General features: G+C 36.6%; 1 protein-coding gene and 1 long non-coding RNA gene across 3 annotated transcripts; one reads left to right on the plus strand and one right to left on the minus strand.

Moving 5' to 3' along the window:
* Positions 1-40: 40 nt before the first annotated feature.
* On the minus strand, positions 41-4,251 carry LOC122275980. The gene is made up of 3 exons (XR_006228728.1): positions 4,003-4,251; positions 2,255-2,301; positions 41-367 (listed from the first exon to the last, which is right to left on the minus strand). It is a non-coding gene; the product is annotated as an uncharacterized LOC122275980 (long non-coding RNA).
* A 16,400-nt stretch (positions 4,252-20,651) lies between these two features.
* On the plus strand, positions 20,652-23,174 carry LOC122277557 (transcription termination factor MTEF18, mitochondrial-like). Of its 2 annotated transcripts, XM_043087581.1 has the most exons (3): positions 20,652-20,861; positions 21,048-21,119; positions 21,643-23,174. In XM_043087581.1, the coding sequence occupies exon 3, from the start codon at positions 21,758-21,760 to the stop codon at positions 23,051-23,053; it is 1,296 nt and encodes a 431-aa protein (XP_042943515.1). In that variant the 5' UTR covers positions 20,652-20,861; positions 21,048-21,119; positions 21,643-21,757; the 3' UTR covers positions 23,054-23,174. The 2 variants fall into 2 exon arrangements, with proteins under 2 accessions (XP_042943515.1, XP_042943514.1); XM_043087580.1 differs by having other exon boundaries at positions 21,048-23,174.
* The last annotated feature ends 2,946 nt before the right edge of the window (positions 23,175-26,120 follow it).

Raw genomic sequence — 26,120 nt, forward strand, 5'->3', positions numbered from 1 at the left:
TTTTTAAAAGTTTTTTAATAAAATAAGTTAAAGAACAAAATAAATAAAAATGCAAAATACATAATATTGTTGTTTACATCACAATGCAAAACATAAATTTACAAAGAACAAAATAAATAATAATACATCATAACTAATTAAACTAATACAATGCAACTACTCTTCACATCTTGAATTTTAAACATTGCATTCATCCCAGGGTGAACATCAGAGGTCAAAACAATATTCAAGCCCAATATTTGCTCACTTCCAAGATTTCCGCCTCCACCAGTAGGATCCGCTGAGAACAATTCATTTACCATCACATCAGGTTTAGGTTCATCTATTTTAATAGATAAAGAATCAGCATTCCTTCCATTTATCTTGCCTGAAGGTAAAAAATCAGCAGTACATAACATGTAAGAGATGAAAAAAATGTACAGAAGTAAAATATAAAAGAAAATTTTCACTTTACATGTAAAAGAAAACGGTCTGCAGTGCTTTTATATTTTGGGAGCATAGCAAATGCTTTTTTTATTTGTTCCTTTAGAAAGTATAAAACCCTGTCAGTATTCCTTTATAGAACAAGAGAATTAATCGGTTATAAAACATAAAACATTGACCAGTTTCTGCCCTATGAGCTTCCAAGAAATCTCTCTTGCATAACGAAGAGGAAAGAGAGCAGCAAGTATTCAAGAACAGATAAACTATAAACTATGAAAATTAAAAGGTTGGCAGGAAAGAAACGAAAATTAAAGATGCAGAAGAATAGGCCACTGAAGCTTAGTACCAACTTGAAGATGAAAGGGACTCGTAAGGAAAACTGGAAATAAGCTCCAACCAGATATTTTATAATTTTTAACAGAAATGATCTTATAAATGAAGAGGTTGCACCTAGCTTAAACTGATATTCTGAAATTAGTAATTCTATGTAAATGAGTCCGGCCCTTGTAAGGGTTGGGGGGTTAGTTGCAAGAGAGAAAATTTTCGAGTGATCCACTCGACTTTTTTGAAGTAGAGCATACGTTTTTGAGTATGCATATCATCCTCTCCTTTTTTCCCAAATAATAATAAATAAATAAAAAACAGCAAGTTTCTTATCAAAACTTGTGCCACCTCAAGTTAAAGTGAAGGGTATGGAGAATGTTATTATTGGCGTTTCCTAGTCTCTCTCTCTCTCTCTCTCTCTCTAATCAAGCAACTTTATCAATAATAGAAATAATACAAAGGTTCAGGGAGGATTAAAAATAAAAGTAGAGAAAGAAATGAAATTAGGGGTATGCTGCCAAAGACAAGATTGGTAGCTGCCTACTATGCAACAGAGTGCACACATCAATTCTGAGATCGAAGAATCTTTGTTAGAGTCCATTCAAGATTGCTCAGGAACCGCTTTTGTATTTCTTCAATGATTATGGATATTCGCCATAAGAAAGAGAAATATGGATCTTTAATGGCTTGGTTTACCTGCTGATCATCCCCTTCAAAAATGACTTTTTTATGATGAAGTGCTGATACCATTTGGGTAGCTAGTAAGGCTACCAAAGCTTTTGCCGCCAGAGGGTTTGACGATGAGATTTGTTTTGTTCTGATGTCAATGATACCTCCTTTATGATTTTTACATAATACGAGATAACAGACAAGGCATTTATACTTGCGGTGTCAAAAGTGAAACTTAGAAAAAGTGGGGGTGGAGCTTCCCATTGTTTCTCAATGATCATTTGTTTCCTTTCCCAGGCATCAATATAGTTATGATAAATTTGCTTAAGATGAGTTTTTGCCCTGTTCAGATCGAAGGAAGCATGATTGTGAATGATGGCGTTTCCTAGTCTAATATGGCTTCTTACATTGTTGTGACTGCTCAATGGATGTACTGGCACCAACACTAGTCAGGCAGTTTTCTGATGCAGTTTTCTGATGCCTAATTCAATGATACTAAGAATGCTAATATTGGTAGCAACCTTCTAATATAAGCAAACATGGGCAATATAACTAGAAGATCTTCCTCATGGCCCAGCTAACTGATTTTTCAAAAAAAAAAAAAACTAACGTTTGATGTTACGATGTAAACAATAAAAAAATCATGTCCTTTCCATTGTAAAAAGCACAAATTTATGATCATTGATATGGCCGTGTTCTCAGTCACACACAGAAACATGCAAATACGAAAATATACAAATAAAGACATTTGATCAAGACTTTCAATTTTTCGGCAATCTTTCCATCTTTATTTGGAATAGAAATTACTGTAAGCATATCAGGGGAAAAGCATGAGCACCTGTCCAAGGCCAACAATGCCAATAATTTGTAATGTCTTCTCCCACTCTGAGACAAAAACTAATTATGGTTAGTTGCAAAAGAAAGGTGAAACCAAAAGATCATATTAAAGCAAAACTAGAGGCTGCAGCTTGCACCTATGCACCTCTAATCAACAATCAATTAAATTTTTTTCATTTTCTTTTTCTTTTTTCTGGTTCTGGGTAACAAACAATGAAACATCCAAGATATATATAAATGCTATCTGAATCTAGATTATTATCTTTACAAAAGCCGTTCCTCTTACAACAAGGTGAAGTAAAAGAAGAAGATACAAACAAGGATCCCAAGAAACAAGCAATAAAGCAACAGATGTAACAATTTCCAATCACAACCAATTTTAACGAATTTCACAAAAGTGTGACATTGTTAGGAGTACGCTGCAATTTGACCCAGAAGGGGGAAAAAGAAAGAAAATTCAAGAGGGAAAAAATAGAAACCAAGAACCATTAATAATAACTTGATTAGTTCAGCCTCTCTCATTCTACTTAATGATGTAGGCCAAGACAGACAAATGAATGAGAACCTCTATATTTTTTGTATTAAGAACACCCATTGTTTCGACCTTTCGATAGTCTTAAAGGCATGCCTTAAAATTATATATAAAACCACAGCTTATATCGAAAGGCAAAAATATTAAAAAGACAATAAAATCTTAAGATGATGGACACAAAAAAAAAAAAAAATACATCGCCAACTTAAGAAATGTCAAAAGAAACATGCCAAATGTTACTACTGTCCCCCTCAAGAACATCAGAACAGAAACACTATAAAGCATTCTTCTCCCACTAATAACTTTTTTTTTTCCGATAGATATATCCATAACTAGAGAATATTGTCTTAGATTGATCCGTGAGATCTTTTCCTTTTTACTTTAAACTCGAACCCATTACAACACTACATCACATTGTTAAGTGCTCACTGGAACTGAGAGTGTATTGAAGTCACAGAGAACGAGATAATAAAAGACTCAAGAAGAAGGGATGAAAAGCTGGGAAGGAAATGTGAAAGGAAAACTCATTCATTCATTCTCATAGCCATGGGTCTATTCGAGATAACCCTTCCTCTAGTAGTCTAGAATATTCCAGTTTTTGTCTAATGGCCTACGTCCGTCTCCTTCCCCTTCCATATAGTGCTAGCATTGTAACAGAAATTGTCTTATACGAAAAAGAAGATGAAGTAACACTAAATGACATAAACTATGGAAAGATAAAATAAAGGTCACAGCCTTCCAAACGCGCAGTGCTTCATTCACAGGACTCCAGCTTGCTAACTTCACATCTTCAAACGGTGCGTTTGATCCCCTTGAACTCCAAACGACATCGTCGCTAGTTGCAGATGCTTAAGGCCACTTCCAGATCACTCCACTTCAGTTGGTCCCTAGATCTTCCTTTCTCTCGACATCTACCTTCAACCTCTACCTAGCACTTCTCAGGGCAACCCCCACCGTCCTCCAGCTTGCCGTTGGTGGGGTCCCTAACGCACATCACCCATTACAAATGGGTTCATTACACCAGCAGGCATTTTACTTTACTAAATGATGTGTGCGAGACCAACAATAGAAAAAAGGGAAGAGGTATAAAGGATAATATAAACCTAGAAAAATACTACACTCAGAAAATCAAACACAAATCCAAACAGACCCAAGCAAAAATCAAACACAAATCCAGAAAAAGGAATCAAACAAAACCGAGAGAGAGATTAACATACTGTAGGTTTCACAATTGCAATCGCATGGCTAGGGTTTTGGATTCAAAAAAGTTGAGAGTTTGAGAGTTGAGAGATGAGAGTTGAGAGAATGTGAAGAGGATTCGAGAGACTCGAGAGTTGAGAGATGAGAGCCAGAGACGAGAGTTGAGAGTTGAGAGAGTGATTGACTGAAGAGTGAAGAGGATTAGAGAGACGAAGACTTGAAAGGAAATCAATCCGTGCATTACATAACGGTGTCGTTTTCAACCAAAGAAAAAAAAAAGCGGGCGTATAGTTAACCAGATTATAAAACCGGATCCAGGTTTTCTTTAACTGCCAGGGTGTAATCCAGGTGGATAACCGCCCATATTCACCCTGATTTTGGGTTTCTGGTCTGTACTTTTAAAAAGATAAGGTCCAGATGAACACCCATACATATGCCTGACTTGAGAGTGAAAAAGTGAACCAATTCCAGTTTGGACATGATAGACACCAAGGAATTTTGGTCATATAGCCACTTGTACAGTTGATGTCAATTTTGGTATGGCCAACGCCTTTGTGCTACCTCCAAATAGAATGACCTTTGGCTGCCCAAAGGGTACCAGCCTCCGATATCAAAATCAATAGTTATTCTTTTGGAGGAGAATGTTGGCTTTGTGGAGCTTGGTTTGTTGGCTTTGTGTTTACTGTGATGATCTTCTTTAGGCCTTCAGCGTTCGTGGCCTAACATGGGCATGCCCCTTAAGAGGGCATGTCATTAAATTTAATGCGGTAACCCTTCCTAGGCGAGCTGTAAGGGCAATCTAGACCCTTCTTATTGACTAAATCACTAGCTCATCTTGCTAGTATAGGTTCCCTCAAATCATACCCTGCCAGGCAAGGCCAAAAGGACTATGGGGTCAACTATGATAGGCTACTTAGGGGGCCCCCTGGGCCCACCAGATGTTGCCTATTTTTTCCAAATAGTTACCCTGCAAATTCGTGCTGTACACGTGTCGGTGAAAATTTAATTAGTTTCGTTCCTCATCTTTTCAACTGCTCCTCACATCTCTTGAACTCCCCTAATTGTGTTGCAAACAATGCAACCCTTCTACTGACAACGGTTGCTACATCGCATTGAACCCACTCACACGTCATTTTGTGTAAGCATGGGGGTGAGATTAGCTTTGGCATGTCTTTCGTGGGTGACATGCGATGTCTCCTGTTGGGGGAATTTTTCCAGGGATCTCAAGCTATAGAACATAGGCCTAGCCCAGGGGATAGAAACATTTCCCACAAAACACGATGAACTCGAGAAGCCCAGCCCATCACTTTGAGGTTGGAGCCCACTTGGTCTCTCGACAGCCCACCTGAGAACTCTTAACCCAGATAACATGGACAGGGTTGCTGGGTCGGGACAAACTATAGTCTGAGGAATACATGAAGCCCCTTAGACAAGAGAGAGGGAACACACCACCTCAATGAGACTCCACACTTAGACATCGCCAGGAAGCTACACTGCATTAATTGTTTCACCAGAAGATCACGCTGCATTAATTAAGGTCTGTCAAGAGAAACTCCTCCACTCAGTTGCAGGTCATGGGCCTCTGACCCGGACATAGGTATAAAAGTAGCCCCTAGGCACAGAAACATAGGGCTCTTTAGACTCCGTCTACTCCAACTACCTACAGTCTTTCTTCCTTTCCCTTATTTCCACTAACTTAGGGATCAGAGGCTTTGTTCGGCTGCCACCTCGGCTACTGGATTTAGGAATTGCCTTGTGTTTGCAGGACTCATGTAGAAGACCTGAATTGTCGAGGGCCAGGCCCTAAAGTGTACGAAACATGCTGTCAACAGTGGCGCCGTTTGTGGGATTCAAAAAATTTTAACGTGTCCTTCATACGCTTGTGAGAACCCACCCTCAGGAGGCTCAAGGGCATGACACAACACTAAAATAAGTAGCTACGCGGATGTCGGCTAGGGAAGGGATGCAATCAGAAGAAACACAGGCGACAATGCAGGGCGAAGTGACCGGCCAAGTCGAATACGCTGGAGGGGGAGTCCGCACCATGCAGCAAGGGGAGAAGACGCCGCCTAACCTCCCACCTGCCTCAAAATGCCTCTACGTAGAGAACAAGGGACAAGTACACGCTCAAGAAAGTAGAGGCAAACGAACCTTTGAAGTTGATTCTACTAGTCATGCAACATTTTTTTAGTGTAGATCCCAAAGCCAGGGGATTAAGGCAAAAGTGCAAAAGCTTTAGTGCTGAAAAGAATGCCACCAGCTTAGGTTGACCGCTTGCTAGCTGTAGGGTTTATACGAGAGGCTCATTACCCAGGCTGGCTGTCCAATGTAGTGTTTGTGTGAAGAAACCTAACGATAAGTAAACCTCATGGATCTAAACAAAGCATGCTCCTCCCACTTCCTTGCATTGACCTTATCATGGATTCGATAGCTGGTCATCGTATGCTAAGTTTTATACATGCTTAATCCAGGTATAATCAGATCCACATGAATCCAAGCGACGAGGAAAAGACATCGTTCATCAATGACCGAGGGCTTTACTGCTGTTTTGCCATGTCGTTCGGCCTAAAAACTGCAGGGGCCACGTACCAATGGCTAGTCAACCAAATGTTCAAAGCTCAGATTGGAAGAAATATATAGGTCTATGTGGATGACCTGCTAGTCAAAAGCGGAGACCCGTGCAACACTTGGACGACGTTTGAGAAGCCTTTGAGGTACTAAGACTATTCAAGATGAAGCTAAACCCTGCCAAATGTGTGCTTGGAGTGGGTTTAGGAAAATTCATTGGATTCATGGTATCGAAAAGGGGGATTGAAGCCAATCCCAAAAAGTTGGATGCCATCATAGACATGCCTCCTCCTCAGAACATTAATGATGTACAGAAGCTCGTTGGCCGAGTGACGGTTTTTAACCTCTTTGTGTCATGATCAACGGATAGGTGCTTACCCTTCTTCAAAGTGCTACGAAAGGCCTAAGACTAGAACGAAGAGTGTTATGCAGCATTCACCGCACTTAAGGAGTATCTGGCTAGCCCTCTATTGCTTAGCCAACCTTAGTGCATGGAAACATTGATTTTATATTTATCCGTCTCCCCAAAAGCGGTCTCCTCAGCTTTAGTGCGAGACGAAGGCAGGGTACAAAGGCTGGTTTGATATGTCAGCCGAGCTTATAGGGGGGCTGAAGGCAGATACACTAGTATTGAACAGCTCTCCTCTGCCTTAATAATAACTTCACGCAGGCCAACCCATTTTTCCCCACATAATAGACGCGAATGAAAACATGCCACGGAGGCCATACACCCAATCTGTTGTGCAACGCGATGCAGAGGAAAAAACTTATTCTTTCCCTTTGGTCTTGCCCCTTCCCAATCTCTCATTTTCTTTCCAAGACCCCAAAACATAATCATCTCCCCATCGATTCTCCTGCTCTCTCTCTATGTTAATTACTAAAAGCTTTCTTCTTCTCCCTCTCTCTCTCTCTCTCTCTCTCTCTCTCTCTCTCTCTCTCTCTCTCTCTCTCTCTGTTAATTACTAAAAAGGTTTTTTGGGTTTTTGGTCTCAGGTACTTCACTCTGAAACTGTTCAAGGAATAAACCCAGTTGTTTCTCACGATTTTATGGCTTTCTAATAACCATAATCAGATTTTGAAAATGGGTTTTTCTCGTTTACACCCTTAACATCGGTTCATGAGGTTACTTCATTTTTGTTTTTTCTCTCTCTTGCTCTCTCTATGCTAGCCAGTGATGTATGTTCTATCTAAAGTTTATGCTTTCTAAGAAGATGAATTCCTTGTTTGGTCCACTGAGAATTAGTAGAAGAAGGAAGGGGTCATTGTAAACGAGGGTCGACATGAGGGAGGGAGTGGTGGGGGGTTGACACGAGGGTGGGAAGGAGTGGGTGGCTGAGGCTCGAGGTCAACAGGAGGAAGGGATGGAGGTTGATTTAGGAAGGCAGCCATAGCCATACTACACGTGACAGTTGACAACTTGACATAGCATGCCTCAACCCTTCGGCTAAGTGTAGCCCTAACCTACATTTGCCAAGGCACAAGTTCTGAAACGTGGCCACCCCATCCCTGTGGCACATGGGAAGGAACTTCACTGTGTTCTCCACCACCATTTGCAGAGGCAGCTCTGCGGCCGTTATAGCCACCATGGAAGATCCGGTGAAGACCCTGAAGCTCCTTATAGCTATTCATATCCACCTTTTCTACGACTCTATTACCGCTACATCCATCATCTTCGAATACCCCCACCTCTCCTAGCTACATTCGTGTTAGGGCTTAGGTTTCTTTATTCATAACCTCCCTCTTTTTCTTTTTATGCAATCTAGTTTTGTTGTTTTTTTAAAGGTTTAATATAATTATTGATCTTGAATATGTTGACAATTAGTGGTGCCAATTCACGAGGGATTGATTGAACTTTATGTTTCTTCTTTCTTCTGTTGATGTTCATTTATAAATTAATGTAAATTTTGTGGAAAGGTGGGTGCGTGATGGTTGGGGTCGACAGGAATGGGTGGAGCTGTGGTGGGGTTGCATGAGAGGGAGTGGATTTCGTGAGAGAGAGAGAGAGAGAGAGAGAGAGAGAGAGAGAGAGAGAGAGAGAGAGAGAGAGAGGAGGCTGCCAAATGCTATGATGTGAGTAGGTGTAGACAAAAAATATTGTGAAATGCTAAGGTGGCAGTTTTCTATTGGTGTTTATTAAACACCATCTATAGGATCGACTTGCCCAAAGAGGAATTATTAGATAAAATGGATTGCATCTGTTAAACCCAATGTTTCAAGTTTCATATAATTATATATATACACATGGATTTTGATGATAACAAATGAATTCAAAGAATAAAAGAGTCTCAAGCTCAAGTTGTCTACACAATGGAGTCAAGCACATCAAGGAACCAAGCATGAGCAAGAAGGGAAGAAATTCACATTAAAGTTATAGAGTAATGTTGTAAATCTCTTAAAAATTTGAAATTAGGATTAAGGCTCAAAATTAATATTTTATCATAAAGTATTAAAATATATTTTCTACATGTGCATGAATATTTTAAAAATTAAATTTGAAAATTTTGAAAGATGGTTGATTGTCATCTTTCACATGTGCATGACATGATTAAAAGTTTGAACTTTGAAAATATTAAAGATGATTGATTGTCATCTTTCACATGTGTATGCTTTATTTGAATATTTTCAAAAATGATTGATATTCTTTTTGACTTATGTAAAAAATAGATGATTTTGTTTGAAAATTTTAAAAATATTAAAGATAATTGATTGTCATCCTTCACATGTGCATACCTTATTTGAATATTTTCAAAAGTGATTGATGCTCTTTTTGATTTATGCAAAAGGTAGATGATTTTATTTGAAAATTTTGAAAAGTAAAGCGTGCTCCTTTTGTCATATGCAAAAAGTAAAAAGATTAGGTTTGAAATTTTTGAAAAGTGAATGATGTTGTCTTTGACAAATGAAAAAGAAGAAACTTTTATTTGAATTTTTTGAAAATGTGAATGATATTGTTTTTGACATGTAAATTTTTTTAAATTTGAATATGAAGTCTTATATGCCTATAAATAGATCATTTGAGACCTTCATATTCACAACACCAAGAGCATACAACATTCATTCAAAACTTTCATTCTCTATTCTCTAAGTATTGAGCCTTAAACCTTATTCATTTTGAGAGAGATATAGTTTGCGCTGTATTATTCTTATTTCACTCATTGAGGAGTATTTTCTGATAACCTACCTACTATCAGCTCTTGTATCAGTAAAAGGATGTGTATAACCCTTGTGCATGCAGAAAGTGTTCTACACAAGGAATAGTTGAATCACCACTTGTAAGGTGATTGTAAGTTTAGATGGTGTTCTATACGGATCCTTTGTAGCGGTGTTGTTCAAAAGTGTAATAGGTTTCTATCTCCACCTGAAAGAGGTTGAATAGTGAATTTGGAGATTCTCAAGGGGTAGCTTGAGGCGAGGACGTAGGCAGTGGGGCCGAACCTCATTAACATACTGAGTTTACTTATCTTTTACCCTTACTCTTTATATTTACTGCTGCTTTATATTTTATTTTTATTTAATATTGTGTATTTGATTTATAATTGTTAATTTTTTAAATATAACCCAATTCACCCCTCCTCTTATGTTAGTTATCTGGGCAATAGCACCATTGGATTTGTGCAATTGAGTTCTTAGGATTTTATGGTGCAACAAAATTTTTCTTGATTTCGGGTGCAGAATGGTCCGATCGGAGGGCGCCACATGGTGTCTAGCACACCATGTCATCAACACATGAAACATGAATATATGTCATAAAGTATAAACATATGACATGAAGCATGAGTGTCTGTCATGAATTTTGATGTTAAGCATAAAATTTATTTTGTCACAAACTAAGTGCCAGGATGAGAGATTATCCTAGTGGAACTTTCATGTCTACTTTAGAGTGTATAAAATGGAATGGAATCCCCTGAGTTGATAAAGAACAATCAAAATGTTTCGAATCTGATCAAAAGATCTCCGGAGCAAAGACACAAATACCTAACTCTGGTAGGTGTGCAAATAAAATACTCATAGCGTAGGCATTCTACTCTGTTTAAGTATCTTTGTAAGACGTATTCACAACTGGTCTATAAGTATTCTGAAACACCAATCTCGATCTTTTTTTTTTTTTGCAATGGATTGGACTATGGAGGATGGGATTGTGTTTTGTGCACTGTGGAAGATTTGATTTTGTGTATTGATTTGAATCGTTGATTGGAATTTTTCAATTTGGGACTAAATTAAGGTTTCAATTTGAAACCCTAAATTACTTTAAGGGTTCAGATTGAAATAATTTTAGGAATTCGATTCCCTAAATTTATCTAGGGGTTCAATCCCAACCCCTAAACTAATTTAGAGTTTTGAATTGAAACCCTAAATTATGTTAGGGGCTCACACTAAAACCCCTTACCTTGAGCCCCTAACATAATTTGATTTGGTGTTTCAAAATTGAGACCACAAAATAAATTGGGGTTTCAAAATTGAGATCCCAGAATTAATTTTGAAACCACATATCAAATTCAGTTGCAAGAATCAAAAGTGCGATGAGGTTGTGTTGCGGGTATTGAATGCAAGAAGTGGTTGTGTCTTAATATTCCTACAAGATAGAACTCAACCTTTTTGATGTTGGAGATGACTTAGTAATATAGAAAGGCCTTTGACCTCATGGGTGATGAGGACATGCAATATCTCAAACACTTTAAAGATGATGGGAGACTGGGGTGGCCTAAGGATGATGATGGGGGTGTAGTATAGGTTTTTGTAAAATAATTTAGGATTTTCTATGAGGTGACATGCACTATTTCTGGGTCTTTGTACATTACATCTAATGAATATTATAAGCAAGTTTGTCAAGTGAAAGAACAATTTGATAAAATGTGTGGGAGTGTTGATCCTACTTTGTGGAATATGGCAATGAGCATGAAGACCAATTATGAGAAGTATTGGGGAGATTTCCGTAAGATTAACATTTTCCTATATTTGGCTATTATTCTTGACCTGTAATACATAATTGATGGCATGGTGTATGCCTTGGAAAGCACCCTAATTAGATTATTTGATGAGTTTGCCGCATTCAAGAGTGTTCATATTCCAATACCTATACCTACAACATCGCCTTTTTCCAAAGTCGGGATGGCCAAAAAGCGTAGGTGGGATGAAAGGTATGAGCATTTTCCTAGCATTATTTTGGTCATCTTTATTTCTATCATAGTCTTAGAATCCGCTTTTAGCACTGAGGGCACAGATTGGATCCATTTTGAAGTTCATCGTCTTCTACTACTGTGGAGGATTTGATTTGAACTTAAAATTAGATCAAAGGAAAGTCAATTCATATTCTGGATGTGATAGACTTTGAAGGGGTCGGCAAGGAGAAGGGTGGTGATCAACTTGAATCCGATAATCGTTCTTAATTCATTATTATGCTTTTGCTTATTGTGTTATATTTATTTGACAACACATAATTTTAAATTCAATTGTTGCATGGATAATTTCGATAAATGAGGTTACGTCTCAATCTACATCAGCTGTAATATGACTTTGATTCACCATTGCCAATAGTTTGTTAACTTTGTCTCGTAATTATTTGTAGTTTTTTACATTTGTATATAATGTTTTTAATTCTATTTTTTTTCCTTTTTTTTAGGTTTTATAATCTCACTTGCCCACCCCTAATCCCAATGATCTCATCTTGATAGAAAGGCTTATAACTACAAGTATATGATCGTATCTTGCCATTGGTTTGTTAACTTTATCTCTTAATTTATTTTTTTAATTTATTTGTAGTTTTTTACATATGTATATAATATTTGTAATTCTTTTTTTTTTCTATTTTTTTCAGGTTTAGAATCTCACTTGCCCACCCCTAATCTCAATGATCTTATGTTGTTACAAGCCTACAACTACAAGCTTAAAATCTCTTCTTCTTCTTCTTTTTTTTTTTAGAAATATTTCAAATTTAGAAACTTAGAATTATTTTAGAAACATTTTTATTCATTCAATTTATTTAATAGTTTTAAATTAATTTGTAATAGCTTAGAATTATTAGGTATAATTGAATTTTATGTTTTATGCTTTTAACTTTTAAGTTAAAAATTTTTATTATGTATCTCATTGTTTTTAAATTATATTTTTGTTGAATTAGACAAAGAAAGAATGACATCTAGGTCTAAAATAGCCCAGAAACGAGTTCTAGATTTAATGGGCCCATTAAGGCTCAATGGGGGGAGGACAGACCAAGGTCAATCCACCCCTGACATGCAAACAAGTGGCCCGCCCACAGGGTGTGGGTCTTGGTGTCTAGGGTGCAAAACCTCCCCAGCCCATACGAGGTGAAGGAATTGAGTATCCTGTCCATACCATGTGGGTAGCACCCTACCATAAAAGCTCAATTAACGAGTCTCTTAAACCAACTAGGCACCAGCCAAATTAAAAGGTTAAGTTTCTGCAACCACAAAAACCTTTGGCTGAGAGAGAATAATCTAGGTGACTGAAATAAAATACGAAAGTAATGACTTCCTCTACTTTTCGAAGATCTATCACAGCAAGATGTGGTACGTATACATACACAAACCCACCCTGCACAAAGCTCCATAAAATAATTTACCAAAACACCAAAACACATTATTTAATTCGTAGACATATTCTCATCTAAATATGTACATTTCTAGTGGGAAGATAGTGTAAGAGTAATATTATATACAAGTCTCAAATAAATAAGTTTTATACAAAAAATTTATAAAAAAGTAGATCTCACTAGTAAAGAATAATATTTTTTATACTTTTTTTTAGGTAGGATCTACTTTTTAATAAATAATCTAATACCACAATATAAGATGATGAGAGGATGATGAGAATTGAAATAATAAGAAGTATTACTCTTTTTATAAATATTTATACATAATTCATCTAGCTATTTTAGACTTATACAAATTATTTTCCATTGTAACAAAGAGGCAAGGGAGAATGAAAATAGCATGCTCAAAATGATTGACTTGCAAGGACGAAAGCAACGTAATTTTTTTTTTTTTTTTAATCTTGTAAGTTTCATTGAACTTAAAGAAGGGTTACAGATTGTAGGGCATTTGGATTAACAACCAGATCAACTAAGCCCTCAGGAAGAGATAGTGTTGCTTTTGCAAGTAAGTGTGCATAAGCATTACCATTTATTTTTACAAAAGTAGCATTCCAGCTAACTAAACAGGAAAGTTTCCTCTTAGTATCACTAAAAATCATTCCCACTCTATCCCATCTAGATTGATTTTGCATAAGTCCCTTGATTATTGAGTAAGAATCCCCTTCTAAAATGATTGAACTGTAACCTAATTCAATAACCAAATCGGCAGCATATAGGGCTCCTTGAGCTTCTGCAAGTAGGGGATCAAAGAAACTCGGTTTTGAGAATTTTTTGTAAGCTAAAACTTTGTCTTGATGCTCACGAGCCACTATTCCAAAACCTGCCCTTCCATAACTAGCACCCATGCTTACATCCCAATTTACCTTGATCACACCTAGTGGAAGAGGATTCCATGTACCTAAGCCTTCTGTTGTCCCCCAATTAGAAGCCTGAGGCTTTTGTTGTGCATTTTTGGACTCTAAGAGGGAGTTCTTAGCAACCCAAACCAGGTTATCAGGATGAGTGAATGAGTTCTCAAAGATAAAAAGGTTTCTCCTCTGCCAGATGCCTCTAGCTATAATAGCAAATAATTCAACTATCTCTATATCATAACTAGAGTTTAGAGCCTCTACTAAGTCATTGAAAGTTTCTGGTCTGATTAAGCACTTCTGCAAACCAGAGGAGTCATGGCTCCACACATCCATAGCAGAGGGGCAGTTCCATAGTATATGGATCACTGTTTCATCTTCACACAGGCACACAGGGCACTTTGGTGATTTACATATTCCCTTCTTGACCAGGTTTTGTCTTGTGGGCAAAGAGTCCAGGCAAGCTCTCCAAATAAATGTTTTCACTGCATTTGGGATTTTAAACCTCCAACAGCTAGTCCAATTTGTATTCTTTTTGGTAACCAAAGAAGCTTGCTCACCCATCATTACATTTAACTCATTTTGAAGATAGTAAGCACTCTTTCCAGTGAACCCCCCATCTTTAGTGCCTTGCCATATTAGCCTATCCTGTGCTCTAGTTGAACTAATAGGAATCTTTTGGATTGTTTCAGCTTCTTCCTCTCCAAAGACCCCCCCTCACCAGTTCCATTTTCCATTCCCTTTTTGTGTTGTTTATAAGGCTAGCTACATTTGCATCACCTAGCAGGCCCTGTATTGTAGATTGGACATTGTAAGCTGAGGGAGTAGGCAACCACCTATCTTTCCAAATGAGTGTATTATGGCCATTGCCAATCCTTGATATGGTGCCCTTTTCAATAAAGTGTCTTGCTGAGCAAATGCTCCTCCAAATAAAGGAGGGTCTGACACCCACTTTAGCCTTCAAGAAATCTATTTTTGGAAAATATTTTGCTCTAAGAACCTGAGATGCCAGTGAATGGGGTACTTGTAGAATCCTCCAAGCTTGTTTAGCTAATAGAGCATTATTAAAGCTCTCAAAATTTCTGAATCCCACCCCTCCATCATTTTTTTCCTTTCCCATTTGTTGCCAAGAAACCTAGTGTGTTTTCCTTTCCCCTTGTTGTTGTCCCCACCAATAATTGTGCATTATTCTATTGAGTTCTCTTAGAAGAGTCTTAGGCAGTTTAAAGACTCCCATGTAGTATGTTGGCAAAGCTTGGATGATTGTCTTAAGTGACACCTCCTTTCCAGCTTGTGATAGTAATTTATTTTTTCAGTTACTCACACGACTTCTGACTCTATCCAGTATCCCTTTGAAAGCTTGAACTCTTGATCTACCTAATAGAGCAAGTAATCCTAGATATTTCTCATAGCTTAAAGTGGCTCTGAAACCAGCCATGCCAAGGATGTGATCTCTAGTCATTCTTTTGGTGTTTGTACTGAAGTAAATAGATGTTTTTTTCTTGTTGAGTTTCTGCCCTGAGCCCCTTTCATACAGGTCAAGTAGTTCAATTATCTTTGCCCACTCCATTGCATTTGCACTGCAAAACAGCAGACTATCATCTACAAAAGATAAATGATTGATACTTAGTCTGCCTCTTCCCAATTGGATCCCATGGATAAGCTTTGAATCTTCAACTTGGTGTAGAAGTGAGCTTAATACCTCAGCTACAAGTATGAAAATAGAGGGAGACAGGGGTCTCCCTGTCTTAGTCCTCTTGTTGGTTGGAACCAAGGTTGAGGATTGCCATTGATAAGAATTGAATATGAGATTGTTGAGATACATCTCATCACCAATCCTATCCATCTTGAGTTAAATCCCATCTTTTCCATTGCTGCACTCAAAAAATTCCATTCTACCCTATCATAGGCTTTACTCATATCTAGTTTCAATCACATAAGGCCCTATTGCCCCTTAACTTTTGTGCTCATTGAATGCATTGCTTCAAATGCCACAATTACATTATCAAGAATTAACCTTCCTGGTACAAAAGCATTTTGAGTAGGGGAAATGATTTGATGCAAGATTAACTTGAGCTTGTTTGCTATGACTTTAGAGACTAGCTTGTAGATAACATTGCATAGGGATATTGGTCTAAATTCAGTCACTGATTGGGCCTTGTTTACCTTAGGGATGAGTACTATGTAAGTCTCATTAATGCAGGACATGTCCCCTCAGCATTGAGAGCTTCTAGGATAGCTTTGGTTACATTCTCTCCCACTATGTCCCAGTGTTTTTGAAAAAATACAGCTGAGAATCTATCAAGACCTAAAGATCCTAATGGATTCATTTGAAATAACGATGTCCTTACCTCTTCTGCAATGAATTCTCTTGTTAGATGTCTGTTCATGTGTTCATCCACTCTCTTCTCCACATACTTCAAGCAATCAGCTATCTTATCAGGTTGAGGGGTTGAGAAAAGGCTCTTGTAGTGTCTGTTAAAAATGTCAGAGATATCTTCCCTGCTGCATGCCACACTCCCATATTCCCTTTTAATGTTCTAAATTTCATTTTCTTTTTTTCTCTGACTTGCAGCTCTGTGAAAAAATTTTGCATTTCTATCTCCATTTTTTAAGCACATCTGTTTAGCCCTTTGTTTCCACTTTATGTTGTCTGCCTCTAATAGATCCTCTACCTCCTTTTGCATTTGTTTCACTGCTGCTATCAACTCTCCATTATTAGCTTTCTGCATCTTTGAGATCATGTTGAGTTTGCCTTGTGCCTGTTTTCTTTGCTTGTCTATTGATGTCCTTTTCCATTGACTTAAATATTTCTTACAACTTCTTAACTTATCTTTCACTCCCTTCAAAAGAGATCCTTGCTTGGCTGAATTATGAACCTAGCTTATATATGATTCCACTGCATTCCTCCCTTAGGTCCCAGCTGGTCTCATATCTAAATATCTTTGTTCTTCCTCCCCCTTCTTTCCTGTTACTTTCTCTACCATTCCCCATGTTGAATTCTAGAAGGCAATGGTCAAATGATTGTGCTGCAAGAGCATTGACCCTTGTTTTAGAGAACTGGTTAATCCAAGCTAGATTTCCAAAAGCTTGATCTAGTCTTTCTTTTGTAAATTGACTTCCCTCCCTTCCATTATTCCAAGTGTATTTTGTTCCATCATACCCTAGATCACTCAGGCCACAATTTTCCACTACCTCTCTGAAGGTTTCAATCTGAGTATAAGGCCTTAAGGCTGCTCCTTTATTTTCATGTTGGTGCATCACTTCATTAAAGTCTCCAAAGCAGATCCAGGGTCTTTCATTATTAGGCTTTAGCAATCTTAGCAACTACCAACTGTTTTCCCTTTGAGAGGTGATAAGATTTCCATAGAAGCCAGTTACCAGTATATCTTCAGTGTTATCATCCTTTTTATAAGACAAGGATATATGATGTTGTGAGTAAGTTTCTAAGGAGAATTCATCACTGTTATTCCACATAAAAGTAATACCCCCACTTTTGCCTCTACTTTCAACTACAAAGCTTCTATCAAAGCCCACTAAGTTCCTCACTTCTTCCACTTTTCTCCTTCCACATTTGGTTTCCATTATAAACACCACTTTGGGACACTTTGTTTTCACCCATAGATGAAGTTCTCGAATTGTATGAGGGTTTCCAAGCCCTCTACATTTCCAACTATGGCCCATCATTGTTGTTGGTGGAGCTGCTCAGCAGCCTCCACCAACTCTGAACAACTCCACCAACTCAGTTGGAAAATTGTTAGTTTCCAACTCAACAGTAATTTTCTTTTTCTTTCCAATTTTTTCACCCTCACCCATCTTTTTATTTCCCTCTCTCTTTTTACTGCTTTGTGTCTCATTCTCAATGTGAATTTGTTTTTTTTTTTTTTTTTTTTTTTGCTTCCCTGGCCATTCTTTTCCAAGTGGATCCCATTGGTTTTGACCCCTCCATAGTCTTATTTATGTGTATTATTGCATTTGTCTCTCCAGGTGTGTTGTTTATAGGCAGGCTTTCAGAAATTTTCAGGCTTTTCACTTCAGGTTGGTGAGCTCCCTTTTCCATGTGGCCTTCCTTACTAACTTTTGTTAACTCTTCTGTCTCCACTAGATGTAGCTTCTCTAGACTTTGCTCTCCCTTTTTGGTTGCTTGATCTATTAGAGGCTCCTGCATATCCTCCTTATAAACATCCACTCCTTCGGTTCTTTCTATTTTTATTCCCTTCATTTCCTCCTTTCTATCCTCTGACTCTTGCCTCTCTTTGTTTTGATTATACATATTAGCACTTCCATAATTCTTTTGGTTGAAAAAATTTGTGTTTAAAGGTTTTGCTCGAAGCCAAGGCCCATACTGTTGAATAACCTCTCCTTCTCTGGTCTGCCCAGTCCTTTGCCCTGTGCATCCCTTTCCTTGATGGAATAAAATCCTATAGTGGAAACAGAAGGATTGTGGTCTCTCATATTTGAAGGATACCCAATATTGATGCCCTTTAAAACTCAGTCAACGTCCTCTCAGAAGAGGCTTATGAATATCAATAGTTACTCTCACTCTAAGGCCCGGTTTAGATGATAAGTTGAGTTGAGTTGAGATGAGTTGAAAGTTGAAAGTTGAATAAAATATTATTAGAATATTATGTTTTAATATTATTATTTCAGGATTTAAAAAAGTTAAATTGTTTATTATATTTTGTATTGAAAGTTGAGAAAGTTATAACGATTAGATGAGATGAGTTGGGTTGAGTTGAACTTAACCTGGTAACCAAACACAGCCTAAGGCATCTCCCCCATGCTGAGCCAACAGATTCTACATCTACTCTGATAACATGACCAATGGATTTCCCAAACTGATTTCCCAATTCCTCAGTCATAGCTGCAAGAGGCAAGCTTTGAAGTTGAACCCAGAACAATTCTAGATTGAATTGTATTGAATTTAGCACATCATATTCATTCACTTCTTGTATAGTCACTAGGTTCCTATCAAAACACCAAAGTCTTCCACTAAGCACTTTTTTTGTATCATCTATCCATTGGAATTTGATTAAAAATTTTTGGTCTCACAATTCTTTGAATCTTACCCACCCCTTCAATTTCCATACTTGTGCCATTGTTTTCCTAAAAGCTTTCATTGTTAAGAGTTCTTTCAGTTAGAACTTTACCAATTATGCAATGTTTTCCTCTGATTCTATCTTCCTTTGCATTAGGAGCATGAAAGGTTGAACTTTCTTCATTAGTCAGTTCCAGTCTTTCCCATCTTTTCATCAGCTCTTCCTCATCCAACGTCAAGGCTTCTCTGCTTTACACTCTCAATGAGGAGAGACTTAAACCCTTGCCTAAGGAAGGGATTCACCTTACTTTCCTTGAGAGAAAAAAGGACCTGCTAGCTTTGGCAGCAAGCAACTCAAAATTATCGAAACTGTACAAGCAACATAATTGACAACAGCTTCACACGGGGGTTATAGAATATAATATTATAAAAGTGAATAATGGTGTGGCATGTAATCTTGTATTCTTGGTCACAATTGTCAACTAGTATTTGAAAATTTGAAAAATAAAGTTTGGAAGAAAATTGTTCGATACATCTCATTTAGGGTTGTAATCGAGTTGAGCCGAGCCCCTTTTTGGCTTATCGAACTCGACTCGACTCAAAATACTTAAGTTCAAGATTTTTTTTTATTCTTTGTTCGAGCTCGACTCGATAAGCTAAACTCTTAACTTGAGCTCGAGCTCGAGCTTGAATTGTTTTTTTTTTTTTGGAATATGATTTAATAATTAATAAAATAAATAAAAGAACTAATATTGAATTTATACAACTAACAAGTAGAACCTCTATTAAATTATAAAATTTTAAAAAAATTTATAAATAATTAATATATAACTAGTTGATATTTATATAAAATAACAATATATTATATGCATATATATATTATTAATACATACATTTAATATGATAGCATGTATCTATTTTATATATGATTCATACATACTAGTATATGAAATTATTAAATTTTATTGACTAATTATTATACAAATTATAAAATATATCTATAAAATATATTTATTATATAGACATAAGTAATTAGAATACATATTATATATTTAATTATAAAAAGAGTAATGCTACATACAGTCACTTTTGCGTACTTTCTGCGCACTCCACTGATATGATTGACTGAATTAATTTTTTTTTAATACACAACCAATCATATCACTGGAGTGCACAAAGGAGTGCACAAAAATGACTGCACATAGAATTTTTCTTATATGATATGCTTATATTATTAGCTAATATATATATATATACATACATAGGTGTATGTATATATTTATTAATATATAAATGATTTGTAGTCAAGTTGAACTACCGAGTCGAGTCGAGTTTGTCGGGTATGTGTCATTAATAAATCGAGCGGGTATCTGTTTTTACGAATGAGCTTTTTTTTTCGCAAGTCGAGTTCGATTTGAGTTTAACCGAACGAGTATCGAGCGAACTTTTGAAGAGACTGGTTCATTTATCGCCCTGATGTCATTAAAGAATAAGATAATTATGAAAAAACAAATAAATAAGCATACAGTAAATTCGCGTGAACAGTGATTTTTCTCTTATTCAATGTTTGTGTATCCGTGTTTTATGATATCTGAAATAAATAAATAAATAACCTCAAAAAAGGATTTACCCGTTCAGAAACGACTTCGGTCCGCCAGCAACAGTCGGCGGTCGCCTCCGAAAAATTGCTGGACAACCCATAAAGCAAACCACCCAAAAAAAGGCCTCACCGCGATGAGCGAAGAGCAGCAGTGTCGGAAACAGCAAGCAGCCAAGACGCACCGCCAGCAGCAGCAATTCCTGTTCTCCGAGGTAATATTTATGAGGCTTTTTGTTTATTAGGATATATGTGAGGCTTCGAATGTCATGCTAATGGTGGAAGGCGAACTGAAGAATGGGTTTTATTTTTCACTGAATTTTAGCAACTCCTGCATTTTTTACTTTCCGATTATCGGTGTAACGGCGATTCTTTTATACCCTTATTTTCCTCAATCTCAGGGTCTTTTGCTTTGGATTCGGCTCTCCGTGGAAATATGTGAATGAGCCTCGTTATTTCTTCACCAATCTCTCGTGGGTTTCAACCTTTACCCTGCCTCTCTCTTTCGTACAAGAGTTCCCTCTTAATTGGATATATTGCTTTACTTCTGTAGAAGTCTGTCTTACGTAAACTATGATCTATGCTACTCCTGCAGCTTGTTAATTTCTCTCACCCCACTCTTTTTTCTCTTTTCACCATGTTCTTATCCAGAAACCATAAAAGGTTATCTAAACTGCCTGAAATGATTGCCAAACTAAACTACCATGTACTTTTCGAACCTATTGTCTATGTGAAACGTACAGCAAAGCAAGACCCGTCTTTTATTTCCCTTAAAGTTCGATGCTTTAGCACATACGGGCTTTCCAATGATGCAAAAGTCTCTGTTACTGAGTCATCACAACTACCCAATTTCACTTCCCGAGTCTCTCGGATAGCCAGGACTGAAGCTCAGGAAGTGCTCTTTGATTATTTGCATTGTACTAGGGGCTTCAGCTTTACAGATGCTGAACACATAAGCAAGAACTCACCACATTTCCTTCAAAATTTGCTCTCCAGGATTGATAATGAGAAAGATGTAGCTCGGAACTTAACAAAATTCCTGCGGTACAATCCCATTAACGAGTTTGAACCATTTCTTGAGAGTTTGGGTTTGAAGCCATCTGAGCTACCAATGTTTCTCCCACGGCACTTGATGTTTTTGAATGATGATCATGTTATGCTTGACAACTTTCATGCTTTATGTGACTATGGAATTCCGCGTACTAGGGTTGGTAAATTGTATAAGGAAGCTAATGAGATTTTTGGATATGATTATGGGATATTGGCTTTGAGACTTCAAGCTTATGAAACATTGGGTTTGAGTAAATCCATAGTTATTAAGCTCATTAATTGTTGCCCATCACTTTTGATTGGTGGTGTTAATAATGAATTTGTCAAGGTTCTTGAGAGATGGAAGAAATTTGGAATTGAAAATAATTGGATTGGAGGGTATTTATCTGGTAAAAGTATGTACAACTGGAACAGAATGCTTGATACAATGGATTTTCTTGATAAGGTAGGTTATAGTGAGGAGCAGATGCATTATTTGTTCATCTCAAATCCTTCATTGCTGTTTGAAGGTTCTGGGAAGACAATATATTTATTGTTTGGTCGATTACTCAAGCTGGGTCTCAAGATGGATGAGATCTATTCTCTTTTTACACATAATCCTCATATTTTGTCAGGTAAGCGTCTGAAAAATCTTTTGCAAGCACTGAATTTTCTACTTGAGGTTGGAATGGAGCCAAAATACATTGCAAGTATCATATCTACCCATATCCAGCTCCTGGGTTCGTGCCCTCTGAAAGGACCCAAAACTGTTTGCAAAGAACTGAAAGTTGGAAGGCACGACCTATGTCAAATTATTAAGGAAGATCCGCTGAAGTTGTTCAGTGTGGCATCAAAATCGAAAACAAAGAACAGTGAGCAGGCTTCTTCTCAATATCCTAGTATACACATTGAGAAAACAACTTTTTTGTTGAGATTGGGTTACACAGAAAATTCAGATGAGATGATGAAAGCTCTGAAGCAATTTCGAGGCAGAGGAGATCAATTACAGGAGAGGTTTGATTGCCTGGTGGATGCCGGGTTGGACTGCAATGTTGTGGCAAAAATTGTTAAACAAGCCCCTATGATTCTTAACCAGACGAAAGCCATACTTGAAAAGAAGATTGATTGCTTAAGAAACTATTTAGGTTACCCACTGGACTCTGTGGTGGCATTTCCTGCATATTTATGCTATGATATGGAAAGAATCAGAAGAAGACTTTCGATGTACGTTTGGCTGAGGGAGAGAGGTGCAGCAAAGCCTACATTGTCCTTGAGTACTCTTCTTGCATGCTCAGATGCACGTTTTGTAAGATATTTTGTAGATGTCCATCTTGAAGGTCCGGCCATGTGGGAAAGTATAAAGGACCATCAACCTTAAAGCTGAGAACATTTTCATCCTTGCTCATGATTTTTTTTCTAATGAAAAAGGCACCACATTCTATATAACAATATATGCTTTATGAATGGCCCGTCTGTTTGTTGTGCTCATATTTCTTTCACTTTCATCCATGATTTCAATCTCCTATTGTTCTTCACTTCTTGATTAAATACTATCTAGCTGGGTTGCTTATTCCAGCTTTTCAGTCACTGATTAGTGTGTTATCAATTGAACTGGTACTTGAAGTCAATGTATCATAATCCCTTTGGTACCATTCATACCATTGAACTTTTCGTTTCAACAGAAGAAACTAGAGTTCCCATTTTTTATTTGGGAAGATATATCAACTTTTCAAAATGAGACAGACATATCTCCATGCCTAAATTGGTAAAGCTTTGTCCAATTCCCTGTCTGTCTTAACATGAGACTTGTGTCTTTGGTCACAAAGCATAAATAGATATCTTTTTAAGGTGTGTGAGGCGTGTAACAATGCACGCTATGTATATATTTCATAAAAAGGATGATGTATGTATGGCATTGAACAAAGAATAGCATCTGAACTATGTAATACCTGAGCTCCACATCTACCATACATGGCATATGAAGGTTTCATTTATATTCTTAGTGGATTATAGTGATAATTGAAACTTGCCGTGGAGAATTTCTGTTAGTTCAGTATCAATTTTCATATCTAATATGTTAGCTACATCTCTATTCATTATTTCTTTTCTTATTCTTCATTTATGATTAGTAAGATGCATCTGTTCAATAATTTCATGGTGAACTGAAACTTTGTGCATAATTCCAACATAACAAAGCGTTTTGAGTCATATGAGAAATTATGTTTAGCTTTTTTAGTTGTTACTGATGGGAAGGTCAAACTGTCTGGTATTGTCACTTACTAGAATTTCCTAGACTTTAACCCATCCCGGGGTAGCCCAAGTGGTAAGGGCGAACTTGTGCACATGAGCCCCATGTCATAGTTTTGATTCCCCCTGGGATCAAACTGTGATTTAAGTGAGAACCCACGCATTTCACCCATTATCAAAAAAAAAAAAAAAAACTTCATTCCTAAACTTACCACTTGTTTCTATTGTGCTATTCAGGATGTAGTGTTGTTAACTCAGTTACTGGGTGGAGTTTGGAACTTTTGATGGATATGATGTTGAAAAGGTTTTGCGTGTAGAACTATATAGAATGTACTTTGTCCTCTTTTCATACTGCATTTACACCTTCTGCAGAATCTTTCTGCCTTCAGTTTTGCATCTGTTATATAAGAGAACATGTTTGGAATGTAGGGTGTTTAAAATGTCAGAATTTTTTCCTTTCCATTTCTCCTTAATTCTTATGTTTGATCCAAAAGATTGACTCGTGTAAAACAGTCCTAATCTCTGAGTAATGATCTTCATGCTATTTGCATATCCGAACTTTCTGAATGCAAAATAGTAGCAAACGCCATTTTGATTCCATAAATGGAGTTTCTGGGCTTCATATACGCTGCCAGCTACTTAAGCTAGTTCATCTCAGAATATGACCATTTCCATGTAGGTCTTAACTTACGGTTTAATTAGGGATGACTCCATTGACCCGGGGGTGGCAATTTGTATTTGCAAATCATGTTGGTGTCGTGTCAATTCATGAACATTTAATTATATGAATCAACCTGAACATAACTTGTTAAGCTAAATAAGTCAAACTTTCAAATTCTAACACGACCCATTTAAATAACGAGTTTTGTCGTGTCATCTGTTTTGATCCGTTTAATAATTAATTATAAATTAGTTACCATGGCACAATTCATTTCAACTCATTTCATGAAAATAAGTTGAAATAACCTGCATAACTTATTTGAATTGATTAATATAATCTCACATAAAAGTTAAAATCTATATTTGTTAGTAGCTACAATATCTAAAGAAAAAATAAAAAAAAAACACCAATATTATGAACCTAACAATAACAAAATGAGCATACGTTCAAAATTACAAACCCAACAATAAAAATATAAGCATATTAAGAAATGTCAATATTTCAACTAATTGTAGTTTTGAAAGAAAATACAAATGGGTTATTACGGGTTGATTTCGGATTAAATGAATTGACTTGTTTATTAATGGTGTCTTAATGAGTCAATCCATTTTAATTCGAACCCATTTATATCAAAATAAAATTCGCTAATTTCATGTTGTGTTCTTATTAAATTCATAGGTTGTGTTACATATTATCACTCATAATTCACTTTCTGTTGCTTATTTCTTGATAGATTATAGGGCATATTGCGAAAACGAGTATTAGTTGGCATGTGGAATGTATATTTTCTTCAAACTGCTAGTTGGTTTTGTGACCCGTGAATGAATGAAAATAGTCAATTTTATTGTTGGGGAGGCTATGAATATGTGCTGGTCTGGTGCGTGGTCTTACTTCCACGCGCCCAAGTAAAGTTTGATCTTATTACTATAAGAGTAACATTGGATACCATGCAAGCACAAGCGTTGTACATATCTTTTAAAAATTAGTAAAATTTATTATTAAAAAAATTAAATTATTCATGTTGATCTCATATTTATTTATTTTTTTAAAAAAAATACACGATATTTACATACTCCATGACTACAAATATATCATTTCCCTTGCTGTAAATGAGTTTTAGTATTGGTGTAGATGTCTATGCCTTTTTTTTTTTATTAGTATTTTCCTTTGACCTAAGAGATCCCTTTTGTGCAGTTGTTATTGGGATCATGGATATTATATGTTCTGAGAATTACCTGAATACCAGTTACAAGACGGTGATACCGTATCCATTTAGTGCAAACCAGATTACCGTACGATTTATTTGGATGGATTCTATTTATTTCGAATAACATGATATGGAGAGATCCTTCATTCCTACTCTTTGTATTTTATATATACATGTAAAATATGAGGATTAATAAATTCTTCTTACTTTTAAATATATACATATATATATTATATATTTTTATAGGTAAGAGTAAATATTATTGAAATGAATGAAAAAGGCTCAAGCCATGTACATATATATATATATATATATATATATATATATAAA

This window comes from Carya illinoinensis, chromosome 9, assembly GCF_018687715.1.
Source record: "Carya illinoinensis cultivar Pawnee chromosome 9, C.illinoinensisPawnee_v1, whole genome shotgun sequence".
Lineage (NCBI taxonomy): Eukaryota > Viridiplantae > Streptophyta > Magnoliopsida > Fagales > Juglandaceae > Carya > Carya illinoinensis.